The sequence below is a fragment of the Procambarus clarkii genome, chromosome 23 (genome assembly GCF_040958095.1).
Source record: "Procambarus clarkii isolate CNS0578487 chromosome 23, FALCON_Pclarkii_2.0, whole genome shotgun sequence".
In the NCBI taxonomy this organism is placed as follows: domain Eukaryota; kingdom Metazoa; phylum Arthropoda; class Malacostraca; order Decapoda; family Cambaridae; genus Procambarus; species Procambarus clarkii.
The window spans coordinates 31,948,636-31,967,748 of NC_091172.1; the positions used below are offsets into that span (position 1 = coordinate 31,948,636).

General features: G+C 49.4%; 2 protein-coding genes across 2 annotated transcripts in view; one reads left to right on the top strand and one right to left on the bottom strand.

Moving 5' to 3' along the window:
- The window catches only part of LOC123763973 (uncharacterized), a 298,070-nt gene that overhangs the window by 150,593 nt on the left and 128,364 nt on the right, over positions 1–19,113 (bottom strand). The gene's annotated exons all lie outside the window — the stretch shown is intronic.
- On the top strand, positions 9,760–13,874 carry LOC138367802 (calphotin-like). The gene is made up of 2 exons (XM_069329773.1): positions 9,760–9,853; positions 12,607–13,874. Exons 1-2 carry the CDS (start codon positions 9,760–9,762, stop codon positions 13,872–13,874), a joined length of 1,362 nt encoding a protein of 453 aa, XP_069185874.1.

The window sequence follows — 19,113 nt, forward strand, 5'->3', positions numbered from 1 at the left end:
TTCTCTGATTGTGCCTATGGCACCTCTGCTCTTCACTGGTTCTATTCTGCATTTTCTTCCATATCGTTCACTCCAGTACGTTGTTATTTTACTGTGCAGATTTAGGACCTGGCTCTCCAGTATTTTCCAGGTGTATATTATTTGGTATCTCTCTCGTCTCCTTTGAAGTTTATGTGATTCTCTCAGCTTCAGCGCGATCATTTCTAGTGTCCTACACAGCCTTCCTCGTCGGTGTTGGGACGGAGTGGACCGTCTGAGATGTTCTGCTATTTGTTTTCTTAGCCTATAGAAGGGGGGGGGGTGTTACCTTGAGATGATTTCGAGGCTTAGCGTTCCCGCGGCCCGGTCCTCGACCAGGCCGAGGGGGCGCCGTTCTCGTTCCAGTTTGCATCGTGTTCTCTTTTTCCTTAGTGGTATATACCGTCAACATGTTCCTTAGTGGTATATACCGTCAACATGTACCTTAGTGGTATATACCGTCAACATGTTCCTTAGTGGTATATACCGTCAACATGTTCCTTAGTGGTATATACCGTCAACATGTTAGTGGTATATACCGTCAACATGTTAGTGGTATATACCGTCAACATGTTCCTTAGTGGTATATACCGTCAACATGTTAGTGGTATATACCGTCAACATGTTCCTTAGTGGTATATACCGTCAACATGTTAGTGGTATATACCGTCAACATGTTAGTGGTATATACCGTCAACATGTTAGTGGTATATACCGTCAACATGTTAGTGGTATATACCGTCAACATGTACCTTAGTGGTATATACCGTCAACATGTTAGTGGTATATACCGTCAACATGTTCCTTAGTGGTATATACCGTCAACATGTTCCTTAGTGGTATATACCGTCAACATGTACCTTAGTGGTATATACCGTCAACATGTTCCTTAGTGGTATATACCGTCAACATGTTAGTGGTATATACCGTCAACATGTTAGTGGTATATACCGTCAACATGTTCCTTAGTGGTATATACCGTCAACATGTTAGTGGTATATACCGTCAACATGTTCCTTAGTGGTATATACCGTCAACATGTTAGTGGTATATACCGTCAACATGTTAGTGGTATATACCGTCAACATGTACCTTAGTGGTATATACCGTCAACATGTTAGTGGTATATACCGTCAACATGTTCCTTAGTGGTATATACCGTCAACATGTTAGTGGTATATACCGTCAACATGTACCTTAGTGGTATATACCGTCAACATGTTAGTGGTATATACCGTCAACATGTTAGTGGTATATACCGTCAACATGTTAGTGGTATATACCGTCAACATGTACCTTAGTGGTATATACCGTCAACATGTTAGTGGTATATACCGTCAACATGTTAGTGGTATATACCGTCAACATGTTAGTGGTATATACCGTCAACATGTACCTTAGTGGTATATACCGTCAACATGTTAGTGGTATATACCGTCAACATGTTAGTGGTATATACCGTCAACATGTTAGTGGTATATACCGTCAACATGTACCTTAGTGGTATATACCGTCAACATGTTAGTGGTATATACCGTCAACATGTTAGTGGTATATACCGTCAACATGTTAGTGGTATATACCGTCAACATGTTAGTGGTATATACCGTCAACATGTACCTTAGTGGTATATACCGTCAACATGTTAGTGGTATATACCGTCAACATGTACCTTAGTGGTATATACCGTCAACATGTTAGAGGTATATACCGTCAACATGTTAGTGGTATATACCGTCAACATGTACCTTAGTGGTATATACCGTCAAAATGTACCTTAGTGGTATATACCGTCAACATGTACCTTAGTGGTATATACCGTCAACATGTACCTTAGTGGTATATACCGTCAACATGTTCCTTAGTGGTATATACCGTCAACATGTACCTTAGTGGTATATACCGTCAACATGTTAGTGGTATATACCGTCAACATGTTAGTGGTATATACCGTCAACATGTTAGTGGTATATACCGTCAACATGTTAGTGGTATATACCGTCAACATGTACCTTAGTGGTATATACCGTCAACATGTTAGTGGTATATACCGTCAACATGTACCTTAGTGGTATATACCGTCAACATGTTAGAGGTATATACCGTCAACATGTTAGTGGTATATACCGTCAACATGTACCTTAGTGGTATATACCGTCAACATGTTAGTGGTATATACCGTCAACATGTTAGTGGTATATACCGTCAACATGTACCTTAGTGGTATATACCGTCAACATGTTAGTGGTATATACCGTCAACATGTACCTTAGTGGTATATACCGTCAACATGTTAGAGGTATATACCGTCAACATGTTAGTGGTATATACCGTCAACATGTTAGTGGTATATACCGTCAACATGTACCTTAGAGGTATATACCGTCAAAATGTACCTTAGAGGTATATACCGTCAACATGTTAGTGGTATATACCGTCAACATGTACCTTAGTGGTATATACCGTCAACATGTTCCTTAGTGGTATATACCGTCAACATGTTAGTGGTATATACCGTCAACATGTACCTTAGTGGTATATACCGTCAACATGTTCCTTAGTGGTATATACCGTCAACATGTTCCTTAGTGGTATATACCGTCAACATGTTAGTGGTATATACCGTCAACATGTTAGTGGTATATACCGTCAACATGTTAGTGGTATATACCGTCAACATGTTAGAGGTATATACCGTCAACATGTTAGTGGTATATACCACCAACATGTTAGTGGTATATACCGTCAACATGTTAGTGGTATATACCGTCAACATGTTAGAGGTATATACCGTCAACATGTTAGTGGTATATACCGTCAACATGTTAGAGGTATATACCGTCAACATGTTAGTGGTATATACCGTCAACATGTACCTAGTGCTACAGTGTCTATTTCCTCGACGTAATGGTTTAAGTCTGCATTATGTAGTTCTTCCCAGCATCGTTCTGTAAGGTCTTGTATATTCCTTCAGTTAATCAGTTTCTTACTAAAATAGAATTTCCTGAATTCTCCTCCTCTGGTATTTGAGATTGGCTGCACAAGTCTATCGTACATGCTCGTCTGAACTTCGATCAGGTTGTGATCTGAGTAACAAGTAGGGGTGAGACCTCAGATTGGTGTGAAGTCACCAGTGGAGTCCCACAGGGCTCTGTGCTTGGACCTATCCTGTTTCTGATATACGTAAATGATCTCCCAGAGGGTATAGACTCATTCCTCTCAATGTTTGCTGACGACGCCAAAATTATGAGAAGGATTATGACAGAGTAGGATAACTTGAGGCTATAAGAAGACCTGGATACTGGATAAACTGAAGGAATGGTTCAACAAATTGTTGTCAGAGTTTAACCCAAGCCAATGTAATGTAATGAAGATTAGTGTAGGGAGCAGGAGGCCAGATACAAGGTATCATTTGGGAGATTAAATTCTTCAAGAATCACAGAGAATGAAAGACCTGGGGGTTGATATCACGCCAGACCTGTCCCCGTGAAGCCCATATCAAGAGGATAACATCAGCGGCATATGCCCGGTTGGCCAACATTTGTACAGCCTTTAGGAACTTGTGTTAGGTATCATTCAGAACCTTGTATACCACATATATCAGACCAATCCTGGGGTATGCAGCTCCAGCATGGAATCCATATCTTGTCAATTATAAGACTAAACTGGAGAAGGTTCAAAGGTTTGCCACCTGACCAGTACCCTGACTGAGGGGCATGAGTTACGAGGAGAGACTACGGGAATTAAACCTCACGTCACTAGAAGACAGAAGAGTTAGGGAGGGACATGATCACCACATATAGATTTTCAAAGGAATTGATAGGGTAGATAGAGATATATTATTTAACACAAGGGGCACGGACTAGGGTACACAAATTGAGTGCCCAAATGAACCATAGGGACATTAGAAAGTTTTTTTTAGTGTCAAGAGCAGTTAACAAATGGAATGCTTTAGCAAGTGATGTTGTGGAGGCTGACCACAACATCACACTGTCTATGGCTGACTCCATACACAGTTTCAAGTGTAGATATGATAGAGCCCAGTAGGCTCAGGAATCTGTACACCAGTTGATTGACAGTTGAGAGGCGGGACCAAAGAGCCAGAGCTCAACCCCCGCAAGCACAACTAGGTGAGTACACACACACATGTTTTAAAGTGATTAAAGTGAAGTCTTTGTGTAGATGTGTGGAGGTGAGAGCACAGTACCTGGAGCAGCGTGGTAATAACTGTGGTGTGAGGGGGACAGGTGGAGGCAGGGATAAAGATAGACCTTCCCCTCAATGGTAAAACCTTCACACAACCTTCACTCACCTCACTATATTATATTTATAATTCCACAAAGACCAGTTTTGTACCTTGCATGTTTATGTGTGTGTGTGTGTGTGTGTGTGTGTGTGTGTGTGTGTGTGTGTGTGTGTGTGTGTGTGTGTGTGTGTGTGTGTGTGTGTGTGTCTGTGTGTGCACTCACCTAGTTGTACTCACCTAGTTGTGTTTGCGGGGGTTGAGCTCTGGCTCTTTGGTCCCGCCTCTCAACCGTCAATCAACAGGTGTACAGATTCCTGAGCCTATCGGGCTCTGTCATATCTACACTTGAAACTGTGTATGGAGTCAGCCTCCACCACATCACCCCCTAATGCATTCCATTTGTCAACCACTCTGACACTAAAAAGTTAACATCCGTTAACTACTCTGACACTGAAAAAATTCTTTCTAACGTCCCTGTGGCTCATTTCAGTACTCAGTTTCCACCTGTGTCCCCCTTGTTCGCGTACCACCTGTGTTGAATAGTTTGTCCTTATCTACCCTGTCAATTCCCCTGAGGATTTTGTAGGTAGTGATCATATCTCCTCTCACTCTTCTGTCTTCCAGTGTCGTAAGGCGCATTTCCCGCAGCCTTTCCTCGTAACTCATGCCTCTTAGTTCTGGGATTAATCTAGTGGCATACCTCTGAACTTTTTCCAGCTTTGTCTTGTGCTTGACACGGTACGAGCTCCATGCTGGAGCCGCATACTCCAGGATTGGTCTTACATATGTGGTATACAAGGTTCTGAATGATTCCTTACACAGGATCCCGAAGGCAGTTCTGATGTTAGCCAGCCTCGCATATGCCGCAGACGTAATTCTCTTTATGTGGACTTCAGGAGACAGGTTTGGTGTGATATCAACTCCTAGATCTTTCTCTCTGTCCGTTTCATGAAGTACTTCATCTTCCATTCTGTATCCTGTGTCTGGCCTCCTGTTTCCACCGCCTAGTTTCATTACTAGCCTAGTGTGTGTGTGTGTGTGTGTGTGTGTGTGTGTGTGTGTGTGTGTGTGTGTGTGTGTGTGTGTGTGTGTGTGTGTGTGTGTGTGTGTGTGTGTGCGCGTGTGCTCACTTAGTACTCACCTAGTTGCGCTTGCAGGCTCAAGCATCCGCTCATCCGCTCTGGTGTATCGATCACCAATAGTTCAATGCAGTGACTCTTTCACCCTTTTTGTTTTTGTCTAATCATATTTACATTTAAAACTGAGCATCTAATTGGCTTGGACAACTTCTTCATCTGGTCCGGTCCACTTATTTACAACTCTTAGACTGAAAAAGTTCTTTCTGACATCTCTGTGACTCATCTGTGTTTCCAGTTATGTCGTCTCGTTTTACTGTTCCTGAAATTAAACATTGCTTCTGTATCTACTTTGAAAATCCCCCTTAGTATCTTGTACGTCGTTATCATGTCTGCAGTATTTCCTCTGGTGTTGTGAGGCCCAGTTCTCTCAGTCTTTCTTCATAGCTCAGTTCTCTAATCTCAGGAACAAGCCTTGTTCCATATTTTTTAACATTTTTTAATTTTGTTCAGTGTTTCTTTAGGCAGGGGTTCCATGCCGGGGCAGCATACTCAACAACAGGTCTCACAAAGGATGTATACAGCGCTCTGAAGGATCTTTGCCCAAGTTGGTGAAGGATAACCGGAGGTTGGCCAGCAGTATGGCGCATGCTGGCCTCGTTATCCTGCTGGTGTCCAAGTTGGTGAAGGATAACCAGAGGTTGGCCAGCAGTATGGCGCATGCTGGCCTCGTTATCCTACTGGTGTCCAAGTTGGTGAAGGATAACCAGAGGCTGGCCAGCAGTATGGCGCATGCTGGCCTCGTTATCCTGCTGGTGTCCAAGTTGGTGAAGGATAACCGGAGGTTGGCCAGCAGTATGGCGCATGCTGGCCTCGTTATCCTGCTGGTGTCCCAGTTGGTGAAGGATAACCAGAGGTTGGCCAGCAGTATGGCGCATGCTGGCCTTGTTATCCTGCTGGTGTCCAAGTTGGTGAAGGATAGCCGGAGGTTGGCCAGCAGTATGGCGCATGCTGGCCTCGTTATCCTACTGGTGTCCAAGTTGGTGAAGGATAGCCGGAGGTTGGCCAGCAGTATGGCGCATGCTGGCCTCGTTATCCTGCTGGTGTCCAAGTTGGTGAAGGATAACCAGAGGTTGGCCAGCAGTATGGCGCATGCTGGCCTCGTTATCCTGCTGGTGTCCAAGTTGGTGAAGGATAACCAGAGGTTGGCCAGCAGTATGGCGCATGCTGGCCTCGTTATCCTGCTGGTTATCTTGAGATGATGAGTTATCTTGAGATGATTTCGGGGCCTTTTAGTGTCCCCGCGGCTCGGTCCTCGACCAGGCCTCCAACCCCAGGAAGCAGCCCGTGACAGCTGACTAACACCCAGGTACCTATTTTACTGCTAGGTAACAGGGGCATTGGGTGAATGAGGGAACAGTGCCAAAACGTTTCTGGCAATCCCAGACAACACGACACTTATCGAGAGTTGCATATCGGTATAAGCACCCCGTCCTACTGTTGAGATAAGTTACAAAAAGTACTTTTAGTGACTGTGAACCATCGTTCATACACTGACGTAATGGACAATCACATAGTTGGATTTGGTATTATTCACTTTACTGTTCAGAAAATAAAACTAAAAAAAAAAATTAATGTTGGGCCTTGAATAGCAAACATATGTTCTGCATTAGGCCTCAGACAGTGTATAAGGCCTAGGCTAGGCTAGGCCTAACCTAACCTAACCTAGGCTAGGGCTAACCTAATCTAACCTAACCTAGGCTAGGGCTAACCTAACCTAACCAAGGCCTAACCGAACCTAACCAAGGCTAGCTACTTAAGAACCTAACCTAACCACACTAAGGTTAGGTTAGGTTTTATTAGCAACAGCCTGTTGGACCAAGTTATCACACGTCGAGCCTGGCCTCAGGCCGGGCTCCAGGAGGTGGAACAACTCCCAGAACCCTCCACAGGTAAACTCCAGGTAACTTAAATACAAAACTTTTTCCGGGTTGTCCGAATTCAATAGTACCAAATTCCACTTTCAAATTGTCCATGAGGTCAATAGGTGAACAATGGTGGTCATGGTTACTGTCAGCACTGTCTAGACAGGCGGACGGGCTGGTGTAAACTGTCCAGCACTTTGACGTCACGGTTTCACGCAACCACTAACGTGATGTCCCGTGACGTCACTGTATCGCCCAGCCAATAACATTCTGCCACATGACGTCACTGTATCGGATAACCAATACCATAATGGAACGTGACGTCACTGCAGTATTATATTATTGGCTGCCCGATACAGTGATGTCACGTGGCATTACATTATTAGTGCCCCGATAGTGACGTCACATACAGGAACGTGACGTCACTGTATGGCCCAGCCAATAGCATAATACTAGGTGACGTCATGATGCCGTAAGCCAGTAAGATATCCAGACCGTGAGCCGTGTGGTCAGTAGAGCCAGCTTCCTCAGCCCCAGCAAGGAAATATTACCAAATACCCAGAAAATCAATCACTTGCTTGCATGACGCAAGCATTACAGCACTGTACCGGAGAGCCAATCACATGCTGCCACGTCACGCCGGTGTCACGTCAAGGAGGGCGGGCAGCCACTCACAACATTCCATCTGTGCCGCAGCCAGCCAATAGCCAATAACTCCCGCCCCCGCCACGCCCTTACAACACACGCCCACACACGCCCACACAGGTCCACACACGCCCACACACGCCCACACAGGTCCCGCACGCCCACACACGCCCACACACGCCCACACAGGTCCCGCACGCCCACACACGCCCACACACATAACCTCTCGTTCATTAAATCTCAGACTGAATGCAGTCATTTTTTTTTAATATGCAGTGTTGCAACTGACAAATTCTCATTGGCAGTAATATGATTATTGTTGGTCAGGGATGGGGGGGGGGAGAGGGGTGTGTGGGAGGGAGAGGAGGGAGGGAGAGGAGGGAGGGAGAGAGGGAGAGGGAGAGAGAGAGGGAGAGAGAGGGAGAGAGAGAGAGAGAGAGAGAGAGAGAGAGAGAGAGAGAGAGAGAGAGAGAGAGAGGGAGAGAGAGAGAGGGAGAGAGAGAGAGAGAGAGAGAGAGAGAGAGAGAGAGAGAGAGAGAGAGAGAGAGAGAGAGAGAGAGAGAGAGAGAGAGAGAGAGAGAGACGGAGAGAGAGAGAGAGAGAGAGAGAGAGAGAGAGAGAGAGAGAGAGAGAGAGAGAGAGAGAGAGAGAGAGAGAGAGAGAGAGAGAGAGAGAGAGGAGAGAGAGAGAGAGAGAGGAGAGAGAGAGAGAGAGAGAGAGAGAGAGAGAGAGAGAGAGAGAGAGAGAGAGAGAGAGAGAGAGAGAGAGAGAGAGAGAGAGAGAGAGAGAGAGGAGAGAGAGAGAGAGAGAGGAGAGAGAGAGAGAGAGAGAGAGAGAGAGAGAGAGAGAGAGAGAGAGAGAGAGAGAGAGAGAGAGAGAGAGAGAGAGAGAGAGAGAGAGAGAGAGAGAGCCTCCTGCCACCTTTGTTATGTAATGATAAGGACACTTGGCGCCTATCAAATGCTCTCCTCACATACGTGACAGATAATGGTCTGAGACAGACAGACAGACAGACAAGCCAAGGGTTACACGGTGGTACGAGGGGACGGGTCTGTGGCACAGACAGGGATGAACACTGAGACACGTCCAGTATAAGGCAGGGATGAACACGGGGACACGTCCAGTATAAGGCAGGGATGAACACTGGGACACGTCCAGTATCAGGCAGGGATGAACACTGAGACACGTCCAGTATAAGGCAGGGATGAACACTGACACACGTCCAGTATAAGGCAGGGATGAACACTGGGACACGTCCAGTATAAGGCAGGGATGAACACTGGGACACGTCCAGTATAAGGCAGGGATGAACACTGACACACGTCCAGTATAAGGCAGGGATGAACACTGGGACACGTCCAGTATAAGGCAGGGATGAACACTGGGACACGTCCAGTATAAGGCAGGGATGAACACTGGGACACGTCCAGTATAAGGCAGGGATGAACACTGGGACACGTCCAGTATAAGGCAGGGATGAACACTGACACACGTCCAGTATAAGGCAGGGATGAACACTGGGACACGTCCAGTATAAGGCAGGGATGAACACTGGGACACGTCCAGTATAAGGCAGGGATGAACACTGGGACACGTCCAGTATAAGGCAGGGATGAACACTGACACACGTCCAGTATAAGGCAGGGATGAACACTGGGACACGTCCAGTATAAGGCAGGGATGAACACTGGGACACGTCCAGTATAAGGCAGGGATGAACACTGGGACACGTCCAGTATAAGGCAGGGATGAACACTGGGACACGTCCAGTATAAGGCAGGGATGAACACTGGGACACGTCCAGTATAAGGCAGGGATGAACACACCACCAACATGGATAGGTTCAGCGATGGTAAATCTTGTGACGGGGCAGCGACAACAAATCTACTTGGCCTGTGAGGAAGCCTTCGACACAGCACCCCACCAGAGACTAGTGTGGAGACGTAAGCAGGAGTGACAGGGAAGGTGCTACACTGGATAAGGAGTCCATAAGCAACAGAGTGAAAGGAGAGGTGTCTGAGTAGGCCAAGCCCTGGCCTCGGGCCGGGCTTGGCCAGTAGAAGAGCTTCCACAACACCATCAAGGAGTGGTGGCAGGGCGTCACTAGTGGAGTCCCACGGGGGGCAGTACCCATACCCATGATGTACCTGGTACATGTGAATGATCTTCCACAGGAGATACACTCGTTCCTCTCAATCCCTTTAGATGGAAGATAACTTGAAGCTAACCTTGACCTTACTTTGACGAAGAACGACCTTCGTCTAAAGATGTAAGGATTTAGGTAAGGATGACCTTACCTAAAGGATGACCTGTAAAATGGTCTAACAAATGGCTACTTGAGTTCAACTCGAGCAAGTGCAAAGTAATGAAGTAGGATACTGGGAACAGGAATCGGAACACAAGGCACCAAAAAGAGACAGGGACACCCTTAAAAAATCGTGCAGTGAGAAAAACCTGGAGTTTGATATTTCACTTGTGCCTTGAGTACTGCTCAGTACTCACTTCCCCTTCAGAGCAGGAGAGATTGCTGAAATAGAGGGAATACAGAGAACATATACGGCACGCGATAAAACACCTAAACTATTGGGATTGTTTACCTGGTTGATGGGGTTCTGGGAGTTCTTCTACTCCCCAAGCCCGGCCCGAGGCCAGGCTTGACTAGTGAGAGTTTGGTCCACCAGGCTGTTGCTTGGAACATACCCACCACAGCCCGGCTGATCCGGAACTTCTCTTAGAAAACCGTCCAGTTTTCTCTTGAAGATGTCCACGGTTGTTCCGGCAATATTTCTTATAGTCGCTGGGAGGACGTTGAACAACCGCGGACCTCTGATGTTTATAGTGTTCACTGATTGTGCCTATGGCACCTCTGCTCTTCACTGGTTCTATCTTCCATCTTCTTCCATATCGTTCACTCCAGTACGTTGTTATTTTACTGTGTAGATTTGGGACCTGGGACCTGGTTCCAGGTTCCAGGGAAAGTTTCAAAGCTCTCCAAATGTACTCAATGAAAAAGAGTCGAGAGAGGTATCGAATGATATATACATGGAAAATACTGGGGGCCAGGTCCCAAATTTGCACCCAAAAATAACAACATACTGAAGTGAAGTATATGGAATATATATTCTAACAGGAAGTATAAGAAATACTGCCGGAGCAAAAGTGAAAATAGTCAAGAAAAATCAAAAGTTTTCTGCAAGAAGTGCCGGACCAACCAGGCTATAAATTGGTTAGAAAGGCGGAGTCCAAGAGCTGATATGCTGCATGTTGCAGATACAATTAGTAAATACAAACAGTAAATACACAGAGGGAGGAGGCATGAATGGTGGCCGGGGTGGGGCAGTACACAGGTACTATCACAAGGTCGTTCTCTCCGCTATCATGATATGATAACACAGATAACAACTGCCTGCAGCGGAAAATGGAACAAAACCCCGAGTATGATATACATTCACACCACAGTAATACATGAACACATATACAAGATTCTCGGAGGAGTTGATAGGGAAGATTAAGATTTATTTAACACTAGTGATATAGGAACAAGGGGACACAGGTGGAAGCTGAGTACCCAACTGAGCCACACACACATTAGAAAGAACTTTTTTTACTGCAGAGTAGTTGACAAATGGAACGTATTTAGGAAGTGATGTGGTGGAGGCTGACTCCATACACAGTTTTAAATGTAGATATGATAGAGCCCAATAGGCTCAGGAATCTGTACACCTGTTGATTGACAGTTGAGAGGCGAGACCAAAGAGCCAGAGTTCAACCCCCGCAAACACAATTAGGTGAGTACACACACAGGAAAGATAACTGATGGAGCAACAAGTACAACAAGGTGTGTGGTCGGGGAACTTGCCAGCAGTCACTCATAGGTAAACATGCGCGCATGCACACACACACATGCGCGCACGCACACACACACACATGCGCACACACACACATGCGCGCACGCACACACTCACACCTGACCTCGTTACTAACACAGCCATTACCCGGCGCCGCGTGTCGTCTTCCCTGGATGTACTCACCTAATTGTGCTTGCGGGGGTTAAGCTAGAGCTCTTTGGTCCTGCCTCTCAACTGTCAATCAACTGGCGAACAGATTCCTGAGCCTATTGGCCTCTTATCATATCTACATTTGAAACTGTGTATGGAGTCAGCCTCCACCACATCACTGCCTAATGCATTCCATCCGTTAACTACTCTGACACTGAAAAAGTTCTTTCTAACGTCTCTGTGGCTCATTTGGGTACTCAGTTTCCACCTGTGTCCCCTTGTTCGCGTCCCCCCAGTGTTGAATAGTTTATCATTGTCTACCCTGTCAATTCCCCTGAGGATTTTGTAGGTAGTGATCATGTCTTCCCTTACTCTTCTGTCTTCCAGTGTCGTGAGGTGCATTTCCCGCAGCCTTTCCTCTGAACTCATGCCTCTTAGTTCTGGGACTAGCCTAGTGGCATACCTCTGAACTTTTTCAAGCTTCGTCTTGTGCTTGACAAGGTACGGGCTCCATGCTGGAGCCGCATACTCCAGGATTGGTCTTACATAAATGGTATACAAGGTTCTGAAGGATTCCTTACACAGGTTCCTGAACGCCGTTCTGATGTTAGCCAGCCTCGCATATGCCGCAGACGTTATTCTTTTATGTGGGTTTCAGGAGACAGGTTTGGTGTAATATCAACTGGCGGCCCTGGTAGTGGCGGCCCTGGAGGTGACGGCCCTGGTAGTGGCGGCCCTGGTAGTGGCGGCCCTGGAGGTGACGGCCCTGGTAGTGGCGGCCCTGGTAGTGGCGGCCCTGGAGGTGACGGCCCTGGTAGTGGCGGCCCTGGAGGTGACGGCCCTGGTAGTGGCGGCCCTGGTAGTGGCGGCCCTGGTAGTGGCGGCCCTGGTAGTGGCGGCCCTGGTAGTGGCGGCCCTGGAGGTGACGGCCCTGGTAGTGGCGGCCCTGGAGGTGACAGCCCTGGTAGTGGCGGCCCTGGTAGTGGCGGCCCTGGTAGTGGCGGCCCTGGTAGTGGCGGCCCTGGAGGTGACGGCCCTGGTAGTGGCGGCCCTGGTAGTGGCGGCCTTGGTAGTGGCGGCCCTGGTAGTGGCGGCCCTGGTAGTGGCGGCCCTGGTAGTGGCGGCCCTGGAGGTGACGGCCCTGGTAGTGGCGGCCCTGGTAGTGGCGGCCTTGGTAGTGGCGGCCCTGGTAGTGGCGGCCCTGGTAGTGGCGGCCTTGGTAGTGACGGCCCTGGTAGTCGCGGCCCTGGAGGTGACGGCCCTGGTAGTGGCGGCCCTGGTAGTGGCGGCCCTGGAGGTGACGGCCCTGGTAGTGGCGGCCCTGGAGGTGACGGCCCTGGTAGTGGCGGCCCTGGTAGTGGCGGCCCTGGTAGTGGCGGCCCTGGTAGTGGCGGCCCTTGTAGTGGCGGCCCTGGTACTGGCGACCCTGGTAGTGGCGACCCTGGTAGTGGCGGCCCTGGTAGTGGCGGCCCTGGTAGTGGCGGCCCTGGTAGTGGCGGCCCTTGTAGTGGCGGCCCTGGTACTAGCGACCCTGGTAGTGGCGACCCTGGTAGTGGCGGCCCTGGCGGTGGCGGCCCTGGCGGTAGCGGCCCTGGAGGTGGCGGCCCTGGAGGTAGCGGCCCTGGAGGTGACGGCCCTGGAGGTGGCGGCCCTGGAGGTGACGGCCCTGGCGGTGGCGGCCCTGGCGGTGGCGGCCCTGGCGGTAGCGGCCCTGGAGGTGGCGGCCCTGGAGGTGACGGCCCTGGAGGTGGCGGCCCTGGCGGTGGCGGCCCTGGCGGTGGCGGCCCTGGCGGTGGCGGCCCTGGCGGTGGCGGCCCTGGCGGTGGCGGCCCTGGCGGTGGCGGCCCTGGCGGTGGCGGCCCTGGCGGTGGCGGCCCTGGCGGTGGCGGCCCTGGAGGTGGCGGCCTGCTTGATGGGGTTCTGGGAGTTGTTCTACTCCCCAAGCCCGGTCCCAGGCCAGGCTTGACTTGTGAGAGTTTGGTCCACCAGGCTGTTGCTTGGAGCGGCCCGCAGGCCCACATACCCACCACAGCCCGACTGATCCGGAACTTCTCTTAGAAAACAGTCAAGTTTTCTCTTGAAGATGTCCACGGTTGTTCCGGCAATATTTCTTATAGTCTCTGAGAGGGTGTTGAAGAACCGCGGACCTCTGATGTTTATACAGTGTTCTCTGATTGTGCCTATGGCACCTCTGCTCTTCACTGGTTCAATCTTGCATTTCTTCCATATCGTTCACTCCAGTACGTTGTTATTTTACTGTGCAGATTTGGGACCTGAGCCTCCAGTATTTTCCATGTGTATATTATTTGGTATCTCTCTCGTCTCCTTTCTAGAGAGTACATTTGGAGAGCTTTGAGACGATCCCAATAATTTAGGTGTTTTATCTCGTCTATGCGTGCCGTATATGTTCTCTGTATTCCCTCTATTTCAGCAATCTCTCCTGCTCTGAAGGGGGAAGTGAGTACTGAGCAGTACTCAAGACGAGACAGTAAAAGTGACTTGAAGAATACAACCATTGTGATGGGATCCCTGGATTTGAAAGTTCTCGTTATCCATCCGATCATTTTTCTGGCTGACGCAATATTTGCTTGGTTATGCTTCCTAAACGTTAGGTCGTCAGACATCATTATTCCCAAATCCTTGACATGCTGTTTTTCTACTATGGGAAGATTCGATTGTGTTTTGTACTCTGTATTATGTTTCAGATCCTCATTTTTGCCGTACCTGAGTACCTGAAATATATCACTGTTAAAAATCATGTTATTTTCTGCTGCCCAATCGAAAACTGTTGACATCTGCTTGTTATTTTCCAATGTCTTCAGCAGTGGTAATTTTCATGCTGATTTTTGTGTCATCTGCGAAGGATGACACGAAGCTGTGACGTGTATTTTTGTTTATATCTGATATGAGAATAAGGAACAGTAGCGGTGCAAGGACTGTACCTTGAGGTACAGAGCTTTTAATATCGCTTGGATTCGATTTTATTTGATTGACTGTTACTCTTTGTGTTCTGTTCGACAGGAAATTCAGTATCCAGCGTCCTACTTTTCCAGTTATTCCCATTGACCTCATTTTGTGTGCTATCACCCCATGGTCACATTTTTCGAACGCCTTTGCAAAGTCTGTGTATACAACATCTGCATTTTGCTTTTCTTCTAGAGCTTCTGTGTTCTTGTCATAGTGGTTGAGTAACTGTGACAGACAGGATCTTCCCACTCTAAATCCATGTTGTCCTGGGTTGTGCAACTCATTGTTTTCCATAAAACTAGACAGTTGATTCCTAATCACTCTTTCAAACACTTTTATTATGTGTGATGTTAGTGCAACTGGCCTATAATTTTTTGCCAAGGCTTTACTCTCCCCCTTGTGCAACGGAGCTATATCTGCAGATTTAAGTGCTGCTGGTATCTCCCCTGTATCCAGGCTCTTTCTCCATATTACGCTGAGTGCTCTCGCTACTGGTACTTCTGTTGATTGTAATCTGTTGATTGAACGAGAATTTGTCACATATTCTCAAAAGTTCTCTGACCTGTGGTTGGTTATTTCCCCGGGTCATTCCCTGCTATGATATTTGTGTTTGCCAATCTCCATCTTAGACTCGGTAAATTGAAATCTCCAAGTGGTAGTGGCGCTACCACTTGGATCACCACTACCACTACCTACCCTCTTCCACTACCACCAGGGCCACTATCAGGGGCCCTGGTAGTGGCGGCTTTGGTAGTGGCGGCCCTGGTAGTGGCGGCCCTGGTAATGGCGGCCCTGGCGGTGGCGGCCCTGGTAGTGGCGGCCCTGGCAGTGGCGGCCCTGGTAGTGGCGGCCCTGGCGGTGGCGGCCCTGGTAGTGGCGGCCCTGGCGGTGGCGGCCCTGGTAGTGGCGGCCCTGGCGGTGGCGGCCCTGGTAGTGGCGGCCCTGGTAGTGGCGGCCCTGGTGGTGGCGGCCCTGGTAGTGGCGGCCCTGGTAGTGGCGGCCCTGGCGGTGGCGGCCCTGGCGGTGGCGGCCCTGGTAGTGGCGGCCCTGGCGGTGGCGGCCCTGGTAGTGGCGGCCCTGGTAGTGGCGGCCCTGATGGTGGCGGCCCTGGTAGTGGCGGCCCTGGCGGTGGCGGCCCTGGTAATGACGGCCCTGACGGTGGCGGCCCTGGTAATGACGGCCCTGACGGTGGCGGCCCTCTGGCAGACGTCATGTGGGCACCATGCCTCATCACACACGCTACAGGAATTCAGTGTTGGTGGTCACAGCTCGTAAACTAAGTGCTCTTTTGACTGCACTTACGGTGGGAGGGGCGGGGGGTAGAGGGCGAGGGGCGAGGGAGGTGATGCTTATCGTATATTTTGGAAGCAACGTAGGTGTGTTCCTGGCGTCTCTCCCGCTCTCTCAAGGAAGTATCTGGGAGAGCGGACACACCCTTCACCACTTCCCATTATTATAACGTCTCACTCTTGCCACCTCACCCCAGGAAACAGTTGAGAGGCTATAGTTGTGGCAGTGGAGGAGTGTGATGAGTGCGTCCTCACCACCCAAAGTACCAAATCTACACAGTAAAATAACAACGTACTGGAGTGAACGACATGGAAGAAAATGTAGAATAGAACCAATGAAGAGCAGAGGTGCCATAGGCACAATCAGAGAACACTGTATAAACATCAGAGGTCCGCGGTTGTTCAACGTCCTCCCAGCAAGCATAAGAAATATTGCCGGAACAACCGTGGACATTTTCAAGAGGAAACTAGATTTATTCCTCCAAGGAGTGCCGGACCAACCGGGCTGTGGTGGGTATGTGGGCCTGCGGGCCGCTCCAAGCAACAGCCTGGTGGACCAAACTCTCACAAGTCGAGCCTGGCCTCGGGCCGGGCTTGGGGAGTAGACGAACTCCCAGAACCCCATCAACCAGGTATCAACCAGGTAACCAGACACGTGGCCCCGCGCAAAAAAGGAAACACGGCTCTCAGTATGAAGTGGGAGCAGCACATTCAGTACTGCTCCGCGCCACAGTAGTCCATGTCAACACTACCAAGTGGTAGCGTGGCTCTACAGGTAAGGATGACCTGTGCCATGTTGATAAATGTGTTTAGAATGACTATGGTGAAAATTCTGGCCACATTCCTGCCGCCTCGCCCGGTGACCGATCAGGGCGGCCGAGGCTACGAAGTGGCCGCAGCCTCGCGCCACCGCACGCAGACCTTGAGAGGGCGGAAAACTAGTAAAATTTACCTCTCGTCACCCGCCACGTGAGGCCTATTAAGCATCCCTTGCAACAAGTTACTACAACAAAATGTTCTCATAGGCCTAGGCTACCTTTCTGCACACTCGTAGATGACAGTCTCCACAGCACGAGAGAGGTAGAGAGAGACACAGCCAAGGTGAGCGGGGCGGAGCAGCAGGAGAGGAGAGTGTGGCAAGACCCGCTGTGTAGTGCGTAGTAGAGGGAGGGGAGGTGAGGAACCTCAACCCCCTCCCCCAGGCCCCCACCCCCTCATATCCCTCCCCCCCCCCCCCCTCCTCCCATACCTACACTTCCTGTTCTTTTATATTCCAGTCGACTACATTCTCCTGTCTAGTGTCACACATGTTCCTGCTCCTGTGAGAGCACGGGGCGGCTGTGGCCATATGCCAGGTTCACCGCCCGCCAGCCCCCCCACCCCACCCCCCAAAACCCCTCCCCCTACTCTGTACAGGTACGTGAGAGGCAACACGTGAGAGGCACCCGAGGGGTCGGGGACACATGAGAGGCCTAGAGGCACCCTGGAGCCTGGGGGGCACCTTAGGAGCCTTGAGCTACCAGAGGGACCCAGAGTCCCCTGAATGGGAGAGGCCTGAGGCCTAGAAGGACTTGAGGGGGGGGGGGAGGGTGCCCTGCTAGAAGTGCATAAGGGGGGGGGCTACTACAGGCACTTAGGGGGGCCTACTACAGGCACTTAGGGGGGCCTACTACAGGCACTTAGGGGGGGCCTACTACAGGCACTTAGGGGGGGCCTACTACAGGCACTTAGGGGGGCCTACTACAGGCACTTAGGGGGGCCTACTACAGGCACTTAGGGGGGCCTACTACAGGCACTTAGGGGGGCCTACTACAGGCACTTAGGGGGGCCTACTACAGGCACTTAGGGGGGCCTACTACAGGCACTTAGGGGGGCCTACTACAGGCACTTAGGGGGGCCAGAGACCTAGAGGTACTTGAAAGGGACTTGAGGCATTTGATGGAGGCTCCTGAAGAACTTGAAGAGGGTCTGAGGCCTAGAGGCACTTGGGGGGTCCTGAGGTCTAGACACTTGTAAAGGGAACCTGACTTCCACAAAGGAGTAGAGGCATTGTGTGGACATGTTAACGACATATAAGATTCTAAGTGGAACTGGCAAAATAGAGCAAGCAACACTGTTCCATCCTAGGAATAGTGAAACTTGTTCAGTGTTAAGAGTTACCACTAACCCATTCCCATAGGTGGTCACCTAGACGAAGATGTCGTGATGCTAACTCTATACATGATTGTAAATGCATTTATAAGAAAAATGTGGAAACTGATTCATGTGAGAAATTTAGAATATTCGGGAGGCGGGACCCTAGAAACACATCTAGGTAAATGCACACATGGGGGGGGGGGGCGGGGCTGAGTGGACAGCGCTCATTATTCCTAGTCCTAAAGGACCCAGACGAAGGTGGAAACAATTGTGTTTCTTTCACCCCGATGCCCCTGTTCACCTAGCAGTAAATAAGTACCTGGGCGTTAGACAGCTGCTACGCTCTGCTTCCTGGGGATGTTTGTGTGTGTGTATTCACCTAGTTGTGTTTGCGGGGGTTAAGCTTTGCTCTTTCGGCCCGCCTCTCAACTGTCACTCAACTGTTTACTAACTACTTTTTTTCCCCACCACACACACACCCCAGGAAGCAGCCCGTGACAGGTGACTAACTCCCAGGTACCTATTTATTGCTAGGTAACAGGGGCATTCAGGGTGAAAGAAAATTTGCCCATTTGTTTCTGACTGGTGCGGGAATCGAACCCGCGCCACTGAATGACGAGTCTTGCGCGCTATCCACCAGGCCCCCAGTGTGTGTGTGTGTGTGTGTGTGTAAGATAAATATATGTAGTAGACATAATAGCGGAAAAATATAATTGGTTAGAAAAGTGGGGTCCAAAAGCTAATAGCTCGATTCTGCAGATACAAATAGTAAATACACACACACAATACCCCCCTCCCCCCCTCATAACGTGG

Bases quoted from the DNA above. Each gene is read 5' to 3' on its own strand.
- LOC138367802 (XM_069329773.1), top strand. From the start codon at position 9,760: ATGGTAAATCTTGTGACGGGGCAGCGACAACAAATCTACTTGGCCTGT. The intron at 9,854-12,606 runs GTAAGCAGGAGT...CGGCCCTGGTAG, and splicing joins CCAGAGACTAGTGTGGAGAC to TGGCGGCCCTGGAGGTGACG.